Source organism: Phodopus roborovskii, unplaced genomic scaffold, assembly GCF_943737965.1.
Source record: "Phodopus roborovskii unplaced genomic scaffold, PHOROB, whole genome shotgun sequence".
Taxonomy (NCBI): Eukaryota; Metazoa; Chordata; class Mammalia; order Rodentia; family Cricetidae; genus Phodopus; species Phodopus roborovskii.
In genome coordinates, this window is record NW_026125965.1 from 242,152 (window position 1) to 254,716 (window position 12,565).

The window sequence follows — 12,565 nt, forward strand, 5'->3', positions numbered from 1 at the left end:
CATCCCTCATGGGCTGCTCAAGCCAGACACTCTACCCTGTGCAATGAGCCTAGGCTCCGGGTGTGCAAGAGCTGTTTGGCCGGCAGCCTATTGCTTAAGCATAGTTAGCCAAATGCCAGTGGAAGCCCCTTGTTCCAAAGCTACAAGCACCTGGGCGATAACCACCTTGTCTCTCTTAGTTTGAGCCCTGAGCCTACAGACCATCCAGAAAAGCAACACCAATCCGCAGCAGACGGCTGCACCAAACAATCCCACCCCCACCCATTCCTTAAAATAGGAGACAGCTGAAGCAATCCATGATGACAATCCCTCCGCCAATGACAGATCCAGGCACGTGGAATTAATCTGAACAATAGCGGCTCTCAATTCACGTACCGTCTGCTCAAATGCAAAGGTCCAATTCTGCAACATAAACTGAGAAAGGCTTTTAGACAAATTAGCCACTTTGGTGAAATTCTCATATTGGATGGAGGTGACACACAGGACAGGGAGCTTGTGCTCGCAGCCTAGTATCTAGTTGTTCCTATATGAGGTCAATATGTTGGTTCACCAACATCAGGCCTCCCTATATCTGAGTATTTTCCGAGGCCTGTCTATCCAAGGCTTCAGAGACAGTGGCCGACAGACCATTAATGGTCTGTGCAGTTTGTACCGAGGTAGACAATGCAAGGGCAGAAGCTGTAACGGCTGCAGTAACTGCTGTGGCGGCCACTATACCAACAATAATTGCAGGGATCCCAAAATCTCTTTTTTCTCTAAAAAGCATCATACTGCTAGGTGTATCCACTTGGACGGGCACAAAGCATGGCATGCGAGTTACTACAGCTAAAGGAAATTTATCAGCATCCCAGCACAAAGTATAATAACAGCCCCCTAATTTTCAATCTAAATCAAGCTCAGTATTAATAGTATTATTGCTCACAATCCAAATAAAAAGAGGCCAGACACACACTCGTGTAGCATCATAAACTGTATGTTTGAAGGAATGATACTTTATATCAGAGGCAGTCCAACTAAATGACCCAGAGTTATGACCCGACCAAAGAGACCCTTTCCAGTCAAACTCCAACTGCCCCTTTTCACTTTTGCCCCCTTTAAGCATTGCCATAGATGTAAGATCCATGCAGTTTCCATTACTGCCACAGAGCAGCCATTGGTCAAAAGGGTTAAGGTTGAATCGCATGGGATCCAAGGATGTGAAATTAGTTCCCATACCCATATTGGGGAAGAAAGAGAACAAGTCCTTCACAAAGCTCCTGAATTTGTTCATCCTTAGCCCAGCTCTTTATTGGTGGCAAAGAATCGGGGAAAAACTTGTGCATTATACATCACCGGCATCGGAAGTGGGAACGTTGACATGATTCCCCATCGTGGTTTCCCCTGGACAGCTGAGATCTCGATCATTATCAGTGACATTAGGAGGAGCACCTCGCTGCCCCCTTTCATATGTCTGGTCTGCTGTATCCTTCTGCTCCAGGACTGTCCTGGTGAGTCTTTCAGGGACCCAGAAGGGATTTTCTTCATTCTGTGGGAAAACACAAACAGCTCCCCTGGATCTTATTAGAATAGGATCTGGGCCTTTCCATTCATTGGTTAACACATCTTTCCATTTCACCAATTCCTTAGGTTGATGTGGGTATGAGCAATGCCGTTCTGCTGCGGTCTGACAATGCTCATCTGAATTTAAAAAATTTATGGTGAAGAGTACCATTGCTATGGTGACTCGTGGTACAGGGGGCAAATCCTTTATTATTCCCCCTCTTTGTTAATTAAATATGATTTGAGCGTGCGATGTGCACACTCAATGATGCCCTGTCCTTGAGGGTTGTATGGCAAGCCTGTAATATGTGTGACTTGCATTTGTGCACAAAATTTTTTAAATTTCTGAGAAGTATAAGCAGGTCCATTGTCAGTTTTTAAGCATTTAGGCTTCCCCCAGGCACTCCATGCCTCAAGACAATGTTGAATTACATGGGAGGTCTTTTCTCCAGTGAGTGGTGTTGCATGGAGAACGCTGGAGCAGGTGTCTATTGACACATGCACTTATTGAAGTTTCTCAAAGAAAGAAACATGAGTGACATCCATCTGCCATACTTGTAATGGCAAAATCCCTCTTGGATTTATACCAGTATGGCATACAGGGAGAAAGTGACAACAATTGTGACACTGAGTAACAATATCACGTGCCTCTTTCCTGGTGAGAGAGAAGCGCCTGTGTAGGGTCTCAGAGGTAACATGAAAGTTGTCATGAAAAGCTTTAGCTAGGCCTGTAGTGGGGGGACAAAAACCGCCGCAGCCAGTCTTGTGGCTTTATCTGCCAAATCATTGCCTTGGCTCATCGGGCCAGGAAGTCCTGAATGAGCCCTAATATGTGTAATATACATGGAAGCCTGTCTGGTTAGCAAGCAATCTTGTAATTTCTGGAATAAAGATGCCACTCTGCTAGTGGATCTAATGACACTAGCCATCTCCAATAAATTTCCAGCATTAACCACATAGGAGGAATCAGAAACAATATTAAGAGGACCTGGAAATTTTTCAAAAACATCTAAAACTACTAAACTTTCTACTACCTGAGGGGAAGTCTCGGCATATTGCTGCTAGACCACCTGGGAGCCCACAACATAAGCTCCCAGGACAGTCTTGGAGCTATCTGTGAATAACACTGGCCCATTTTTTTAACGGAATGGGAGAGGTTACCCGGGGAAACACAACAGGGTGAGATGCAGCAAATTGCAACAGAGGGTGTTTAGGGTAATGATTATCAATCTTTCCCAAAAAGGTGGTAACTAATATGGCCCAATCATCAGAGGTAGTGGCCAATGTCTGTACTTGAAAAGAATTGTAGGGAACAATTAAAGCTGCGGGATGTCTGCCAAAATTGCTGACAGCGTCCTTTAAGCCCCTAAGGGCAAGCTGAGCTACCGCTGCAGGGTACTAATCAATAATCTTCTGAGGAGAGGCATGTGTTTGGATCCATAACAAAGGCCCGTTTTGCCATAAAACTGCGGTAGGTAATCTTTTTGTTTTAAACACACAAAAGGAAATTGGATGAAGTAAATCAATGTGACTCAACTGTGCTTCTTTAATGAGTTCCTCCAATAAACAGAGGGCCGTCTCTGCTGCGGGTGTCAATGATCTAGGGGAGGTGATATCGGTGTCCCCTTCCAAAACATCAAATAGAGGCTTTAATTTGGCGGAGGGAATCTTTAAAAACGGCCGTAGCGATTTATGTCTCCCAATAATTTTTGGAAGTCATTTAAGGTGTGCAGGTCCTCCCTATAAATCTCTAACTTTTGCGGAAGAATCTTGTGTGGGAGAACCACAGAACCTAGGAAATATCTGGTATCCACAATCTGGACCTTTTCCGTGGCAATCTGGAGACCCCAAAGTTGTAATGTTTTAGGCAGCAAAGGGTAAGCCTCTTGAAGAATCCTTAAATCCTTATGTTATATGAGCACATCATCCATATAATGAATCACCATTAAACTTGGATATTGTTCTCTGATAGGTCTAAGAGCCTCCTGTACATATAATTGACATATGGTAGGGCTATTTGCCATGCCTTGAGGTAACACCTTCCATTGGAACCGTCTGTCAGGTTCCATATGGTTAATGGAGGGGACAGTGAACGCGAAACGCGACCTGTCAGGAGGATACAGGGGAATAGAGAAAAAACAGTCTTTGATATCTGGTATTATCAAATTCCAATTCTGTGTAAAGCAGAAAGCACAGGAAGGCCTCACTGCACTGCACCAAGAGGATACATTTGCTCATTAATGGCTCTTAAATCATGGAGCAAACACCATTTCCCTGATTTCTTTTTAATAACAAAAATTGGAGTATTCCAAGGGGAGGTTGATGGTTCTATGTGCCCTAAGGCCAATTGTTCTGCAACAAGATTGGTTACAGCCTCTAGTTTTTCAGAGGTTAATTGCCATTGGGGAACCCATACCGGATCCTCTGTCTTCCATGGTATAGGCCGTGCTGCCCCAATGGCACCTAGGAAAAACCCAGGCCTTGTCTTCCTTGATTTGGATCTGGGGAAATGGGGTCTATCCGCCCTTGTTCTAGACATCCTAATCCTTTTCCTGACTCATATCCCATTTTCTTCATGATGTTAATAGTTTGTGGTGAATATTCATTATATAAAATAAGCCCCATACCTTGCATTATGTCTCGTCCCCATAAGTTAACAGGGAGAGGGAGCACGTATGGGGGAAACTGTCCTTGATGGCCCTCCATTGATTTCCAGGTGAGTGTAGAAGAGCTAATAGTGGGGTGAGAATGGTAGCCCAATCCCTGTAAAGAATGTGATGATTCTATAACAGGCCAAGATTTTGGCCACCAGTGAGAGGAAATTATACTCTTATCTGCCCCTGTATCCAAAATACCTTCAAATTTCTTGCTATTAACCCATAGAGACAATTTTGGCCGATCATGGAGTTGAACAACTAGGTAGGCTGAGTCCTGTCCTGAAGAGTCCATCCGCCTATTCCCCGACTCTTGATAGGGGCTGCCTGGGAGGAGTAGTAATTGAGCTATTCTATCTCCTTGACCCCATTTGGATTAGAGCATAACACCTGGATCTCAGGAGAGTGCTGGCTGTCAATGATGCCTGGGTGAACAATTAGACCTTGTAATGTGAGCGACCCTCTACCGAGAAGGAGACCTATACTCCCTTTCGGCAATGGTTCGGGGGTTTGGACAGGGACTGGCTGTATACCCATCTGAGGCATTAATAAGAAGTCAGTGGTGGCATGCAGGTCCATTCTTGTTCCATCTCCGGGGGGCCTCATCCATCACCCTGGCGGATCTCTTCCCGTATTTTAGTGGGCCCCGGGTCCGAGGGCCCATTGCTCCATTTTTTGGAATCTCGCTTGTTGGTGTTTCCATGGGAGGAAGAATCCTGCCCTTTATATTTCTCACCGAGCTGCACTGGGTGGCATTATGATAGCCTTTGCCATAATGAGTGCAAAGAGTCGGTGGATCTCTCTTCCTTTCTGACATTTTTCAGTCTTTTCTTAGGTGTCCTGCTTTTCCACATCTAAAGCAAGTTCTTTTGTTAGGCCCATTAATGGGGCGCTTCTGAGACTATAGGATGGCAGCAGCTAAACCTGCATTAGGGAGTGGTCCTCCAAGTTCTCTACAGACCCTAAGCCAATCTTGTAATCCCTTATTTTTCCTCGGGGCTATAGGTGCATGACATTCTTGGGTGGCCTGTTCAAAAATTAGCTGTTCAATTAGAGGTATGGCTTGTTCTGAATCACCAAAAATACTACCGGCAGCCTCGGTCATTCTGGCCACGAAGTCAGAAAATGGCTCTTGGGTCCCTTGAATATTTTTAGTGAGCTGTTTATCAATCCCTCCTTTCTTGGAGAGCGCCTTCCAAGGGGCTGAACTGGCGATTTGTTGATAGGAGCCCCAATGGTAGTTTGTTTGATCAGCTGCAAAATGACCCTGGCCTGTTAGTAGATCAAATGTCCATTGTTGCTGTTCAGGAGTCAAGGCCAGCACATTAGATCTGGCCTGCTCTTGGGCAGCCTCATTCCAGAGTGCTTTTCATTCCAAGTATTGGCCCATGCTGACAAGTGGCACCTACGCGACCGTCTGCCAGTCGGCTGGCGTCATCGCTGACATGGCCAGTCTATCTAGTTGTGCAAGAGTAAAGTTAGCTGTAACCCCATATTTTCTAACTGATTCTGCCAGCTCTTTTATCTGATTATATTCCACAGGTGCATGAACCCGTCCTCCTTCAGCGCCTTCAAAGACAGGGTAAGGGAGGCGCAACTTTCTTTTTACCCTATCTGGGAGAAAAGAGTATGACTTCGGACGCATCTCATAGGCAGGGGGCGCCGAAGGGACAGCCTGCAAGAGGACTGGTTGACGCCGCTGTCCCCGATACCTTTTGCTGTTTTGTCCATAACCATCCAGGTGGTATCTTTCTTCCTCATATCTAGCAGCCTCTTCTTCTAATTCGGCCTCTTCCTCAGTATCTAAAACCTCATCTCCTGACTCTTCCGAGTCATTGGAGCTATCTAAATTTAAGGCTTCAAGCTCACATACAGGGTATAAGCCAGCTCCTCCCTTTGATGTAACAACAGGGGGAGGATCCCTGTGGTCTGGCAAATACACCCCCTTGTCATCAGACTTACTGAGGGGGGCTTTTTCCTTCTTAGGGACTGATTTTTTCTTGCGTGTGCCCAACCTCTCACTACGCTCGGTTTCTGACATGCTATCCTGAACCTCTTCAAGGGTGCTTCTACCTTCTGCTATGGCGCCCTTACAGGCTTCATCTTTGAGGCAATTCTTAACAAGCTTCAAAATCGTCTTTGGCCCTAGTCTCAAGTCTCCGTCTGCCCATTTGCAGTCAAGATCTTTGCCTAGTTTACGGTAACAGTGATAACAAAACATAATGGCGAGAAAGATCAAGAGGGCCTCAAATACAATCACAAAAGCCTTAACACTACCTTCCCACAGTGGAGATAATCCCAAACCAACGTCCAGAAAAGACATACCTCTCTGAGCGTATCTGCCTGCAGTTCTGAATCCTCCTTGTAGTCAAGGGGTCTCCGATGGTGCTGACGATGGCAAGGTCTCAGACTCCTGGGTTTCGGCACCAGTTGTCCCATGCTACCATCTTGCCAGCAAGAACGATGCAGCACACTCAGGATCCTTCTGCAGTAAAGTTTTAATGCCTCTTGAGAGGGAGAGCATAAGCTTACAGAACGAAGACCCCAAACTCCCAAAAACCCATCCCTTATATAGGATGGCAACCGCCACCTCGGATGTGTCACCCCCTGACTCGCTGCAGCTCCTCGGACCATATGACACCACGGGAGAGGCAGAGCCCAAGGGATGGAAAGTTACCCAGCACCTGCGCACTAGCTTGTTCACCATTTGGTGCCTGCCGGATGCAGGTGCCATCTTGGAACAGCTCACTACATCTAACGGCTCCCTACAATATTCGGTATGGAAAGCAAAAGAGAACAGGTCTCATATGAACTCTGAAAAATTATAGAAGCCTTCCTATATACTGTTGATAACTTACAAGGTATCGCCTTATGAATGCCACTGCCCCTGCCTTCTGGTGACAACCTTGCCTAACCTCTTCCAATTCTTACTCTCTATAATTTTTCCTGAGGACATCTGACATGAGGTTTCAAAGGGACATCTGTGGGTCTGTTGAGTGGAGATATTTGGGGAAATAAATTTTCTAGAAATATGAAGCATAACAAAGAACCACAGACTCACTCTTCACTCTCTCTGTCTTTCTGTCTCAATCTCTCTCTCTTGCTCTCTCTCAGGATGTCATTATTCACAAAATGAGAGATCAAGTAAAGATGACACTATGATCCGCACCTAGAGGATATGCCACAATCTGACAAATGAGTGTATGACAATCACAATGATTTCCACACAGCTCTTGCTTGTGTGTCATGATGTCAGCCCAAAAGAGTTCATTAGACAAGATTCTCTGATCATCAGATTATTAAAGTATTGCATTTTCTTCTTTTGTTTTTTTCCATTTTTAATATCAATTTATTTATTTTATTTTACATATTGATCCAATTTTCCTCCCTCTCAGTCCCTCCCACTTTACCTCTCTTGCACCCTCTCATCCCCTCGAAACAACCTCCCTTCCCACATTCCCCACTCCACATGTAGGGTGACACCTTCCAGGAGGGATCATGTAAATCTGTCAAATCATTTGGAATAGGGACAAGGCCTTCTCTCCTGTGTCTAGGCTAAGGGAGTGTCCCTCCATGGGGGATGAGAACCAAGGCCTTTTGTGCACCAGGAATACATTCTTGTTTCACTGTCTGAACTCCCTTAGAATGTTCAGGCCTTCTAGATGAGAACCATGTTCACGTGGTCTGAGTCAGTCCTTTGCTGGAATCCCAGCTATCAAGCTGTGGGCCTATTAGCGCCTCCTTGTTCAGATCAGCTGTGTCTCTATGTGTTTCTTCAACCAGGTTTAGTTCTCTCTATCTGCATCTGGATCCCAGTATGGCACAGTGTTTACTTGTGGGTCTTTGCTTCTGTTTACCATTCTTACTCTCTATAAAATGTCTTGAGGACATTATACCCTCAGCTGTGAGGGTATAAAGGGACATCTGTGTATTGCGGTTAAATAAAGAACAGGATAAAAAATAGGCTGAATAGATGTTTATTCAGAGAGAAATATCTTACAGCCTAGACAGATGAACACCAGCAATTTCCACCGGATGCTCTCCTGTCTGAATCCCTCCAGCAAGAGAGCTTTTCCCAGCTCTTCCTCTGACCTCCTTTCACAGGTCACTTCCGCCCATGGCTCCACCCCAATGGGCGTTGTCAGTTCCACAGAAAGGCTGTCTCACTACAATTTCCCTTTCAGTCTAAAGATAGGATTTAGGCTTAATACAAAACTATATACAAAACAGTGAATAACAAAGTGTGCTCTAAGAAAATAAAAATCGAGAACAAAATGACCTACATATCTTTTCCTAGGGTGAAGGCATAATTGAGTTTACAATAGAGTTGTCCTAAGTTGGAAAACAATTCTAGTACCTAATATATCTAATAAGGAAGAGAGAATAATAGTTTTGATAGTTTAATCTTAAACCTCATCAAGACCTGAGAAGAAAAATAACGATACTAGAGTAGACAGGAAGTGCAGAATATAGATAGTTACCTATAATAGTCAAAACTTATAGTTAAGTTAGTTAGGTCTTTCAAGATACACAGATATATTTGTGATAGATAAGAATTCTTCAAACCTTTCAAAGACCTATATAATATGGCATTTAAAATGGTTTAGGGTTTTTCTTGACAGTGAGACATAAATGCTCCTGGCAACACCACCTGCACCAAAAAGGAAGATAAAAGGTGGACATCAAAAAATGCGTTATGAAGTTACTTCCAATATCGCAAGAGTAGTCATTTGGACAAGGTACTGCTCTTGTCTGGACTGTTTGACTTTATGCTGAATAAACTGGACATACAGGACCCACAGAAAAGTGATGGCTGGTTCAAGATTGACATTGCTACAGAGTTCCTGCTTCATGGAAGAGTCTGCCAGACAGGCTGCAAAGAAAAGTGACTGACAAACTGCCAACATAAGAAGACAGTTTAAAGCAGTTCCTGCTTTGCTGAAGAATCTGCCAGTCACACTATGGCCTATGGGCTGAAGATGGAAGATTACTGAAGAACTTCGGGTGACTAGGCAGTGAGCTGTCTCTGTCATTTCTAGAGCTTATATATTATCCTTCTGTGGCCTTGGAGGGAGATAAAGACAGATAGTTATGGTTATAGTTTTCCTTAGTATTAAAGATAAGTTACTTAGACTTTAGACACAAATATAGGATAGATGACGGAATATTTTCTTCAAATCTTGCTAATGGTTAATGGACTAAATAGTGTTAACTGTGATTCTTATTTGATAACTGTTATGTGATATATTTTGCTATGTTAAGGTTAAAATCCTTTTTTATTTAGACAGAAAAGAGGGGATGATGGGAGATGCCATTCTGTATATATTTCTCATACTGGTTAATGAATAAAGCACTGTTGGCCAATAGGAAAGGCAGATAGGAGGGACTAGGAGACAAGGAGGAAAGAAGTAGTGAGGGAGCCAAGATGGAGAGTCTGGAGAAAGCAGATTGCTGGCTGCTCCCCGGTAAGAGAAATACATAGATCAGCAGAAATGGGTTAATACTTAAGACAGAGCTAGCCGATAAGAAACTATTACCTGGCCAACAGAATTATATCAAATACAGAGTCTCAGTGCATTAATTGGGGCTGGTGCAGTGGCAGGAAAAGACCAGCAGCAGGAGGAAAAAACCGTACTCCTTACATCTGTGGTTTTGTTGAGTAAAGATATGTGGGAAGTATAAGTTCCTAGAAATGTGAAGTGTAACAGAGACCCAAAGACTCTCGCTCATGTATGTATGTATGTATATGTCTCTCTGCCATCCTCCCTCCCTCCTTTTCTCTCTCTCTCTCTGTCTCTGTCTCTCTCTTTCAGGATGGCCATATATCCAAAAATGAGAGATCGAGTACAGGCAAAAACATGGTCTGTACCTACAGGAAATGCCACCATCTGACCAAACCATGTATGACATTCACATTTGCTGCCTCACAGATCTTCCTCCACATCCTTTTCTTCACTGCCCTCTACTATTAGAATGATAAGTGGCAGCACACAATATGCTATCAGCATAACAGTAATTGCTGAAGCAGCATCACCTCGGATGTCATCACAGATAGTGAGGAGCTGCACTCTCTTAGCTATGCAGAAGGTGTCACCTCTGTCACTGCTGACACAGCCACAGCCTCTTCTGCTGTATTCCAAGCTACCACAGCTGCTGCATCATGAATGCAGCAACTTGGTTGAGTGTCTTGATGTCAGGCTGACAGACTTCATCTAGATATCACCCTCTGATAATCATGTAATTATAGTATTGAATTGTTCTACTTTCTTTTGTTTTTTTACATTTTCTTTTTTAACATTAATTTATTTCTGTTATTTTACATATCGATCCCATTTCCCTCTCCATCACTCTACCCCTCTTTACTTCTCTCCCACACTCTCAAAACCACCCCCGACCAACCTCCCCTCCCTCACCTTCCAATCCACACTTAGAGTTAACCCTCCAAAAGGGATCATGTAAACCTTTCAAATCACTTGGAGTAGTGACTAGGACTTCTCTTCTGTCTCTAGGTTAAGGGAGTATACCTCCATTGGGCATGTGCCCCAGGGGCCTTTTGTAAACCAAGAATACATATTTGTTCCACTCTCTGAACTCCTTTAGACTCCTCAGGCCTTTTAGCTGAGACCAATGTTCAAGGAGTCTGAATCAGTTCCATGATGGATTCCCAGCTATCATTCTGGGGGCCAATTAGCTTCTTCGTGTTCATTTTATGTTTCTCTATGTGTTGCTGCAGCCTGGTCTTGTCCTCCATCTCTGCATCTGGATACCAGTTTGGCTCAATGCTTAGTTGTGGGTGTCTGCTTGTGTTTCCATCCACTACTAGATGAGAGCTCCATGATATAGCCTTTCTACTGTTGCTCAAATTGTTAGTCGTGTCAGTCTTGTAGGTCTTTGGATATTTCTCTAGGTTCAGTTTTTTTTTTTCTGCAAACCTATAATGGCTCCCTCTTTTATGTTCTCTCTCTATGTTAATCCTACCTAACCAAGAGCATGGGAGATCTTTCCATTTTCTGGTATCTTCTTTAATTTCTTTCTTTAGAGTCACAAAGTTCTTATTATATAGGTCTTTTAATTGTTTGGTAAGCGTTACAGCAAGATACTTTATGTTGCTTGTGGCTATTGTAAAGGGTGATATTTCTCTGACTCAGGCCCCCCTGAATATGGGTCTGAGCCAGAAGGACTGAGCAGGCTAAGGGACCTCAGACAGTGGAACCAGGATGTATCCCTGGTGCACAAAAGGATTTGCGAACATATCCCCCATGGCGGGATACTGCCTTAATCTAGAGACAAGAGAGAAGCCCTAGTCCCTACTTCACATGACCTGTCAGATCTACATGACCCCAACTGGATGGCATTCCCCTACATATGGAATTGGGGTGGGGGAATGGGAGGGGAGGGTGTTAGGGTGCATGTGAGGGAATGAGGGAGGGAGGGCTGGAGGGAGGAAGGGAGGGAGAGGGAACTGGGATCAACATGTAAAATAATAAATTAAATTAAAAAATGCTTTACTCCAAAATTTAAATTGAAGGACACGTTACTGGGGAAAAGGATTTCTATTTTTGTTTCCACAGAAAATGAAAAGATGTGGATTCCTTCCAGACTAATGTGGTTTGATCACGCCAGACCGCCTGAAACAGAGTACAAGCTGATTCTACATTCAAAACAGCTGAACAAAACAGCCCTACAGACTACAGCCAGGATATTTGAATCTTCTTCGAATCCCCCAAGACAGTGCCCCTTACCAGCAGGAAGTAGTTTGGAAAGAATGATGCCCAAATTCCCAAATATTGTGTATAAATGTTTGTTTTCAATAATTGGACTTTGTTATATAAAATTAAATAAAAAAGGGAAAAAAGTTTTCCATAAAGAATAAAAAATTATCTAGTGGTAACACAGCATCTCATATAGACATTCTTCTAAAGGCCATGATAAGGGAAAACAGAATTCCACCAGGGGTGCTAGGACACAATTATGATGTAGAATTCTGTTACATTCTTCTATTCTACCCACTCTTATATCCGCATGATAGATACATGTATTTTCCCCTGAAACTGCAAGTCTCTATGTGAGTTATACTTAATTTCCCTTCTCCTAACAAATACATGACTCTAATAAGTACACATGAAATTCAAAGCATCACATTTCAAGTCAACTAGTTTGATGTATACTTAGACATATATTCTCTGCTAAAATTTTCAAGATTCCACAATGTACACATTACCATTCTGAGACTTTACCTTAATCAATTACTTTTTTGAGAATGGTGAGTCTCAGATAATATGAATTCTAACTCTAATGTAGAAATTGACTTAGTAGAGCCCATTTTATATGGAAAGAAGCCTTGTTCAGCCTATACACAGGGTTGTGTGAGG

General features: G+C 43.4%; 1 protein-coding gene across 1 annotated transcript; it reads right to left on the bottom strand.

Annotated features, from left to right (window-relative positions):
- Positions 1-565: 565 nt before the first annotated feature.
- LOC127218175 (igE-binding protein-like) lies at positions 566-6,414 on the bottom strand. Its single transcript, XM_051179206.1, is given in 5 exon segments — positions 566-825; positions 1,333-1,525; positions 1,616-1,767; positions 1,770-1,950; positions 5,155-6,414. Coding segments are annotated over 5 exon segments (2,046 nt in total).
- Positions 6,415-12,565: the final 6,151 nt, after the last annotated feature.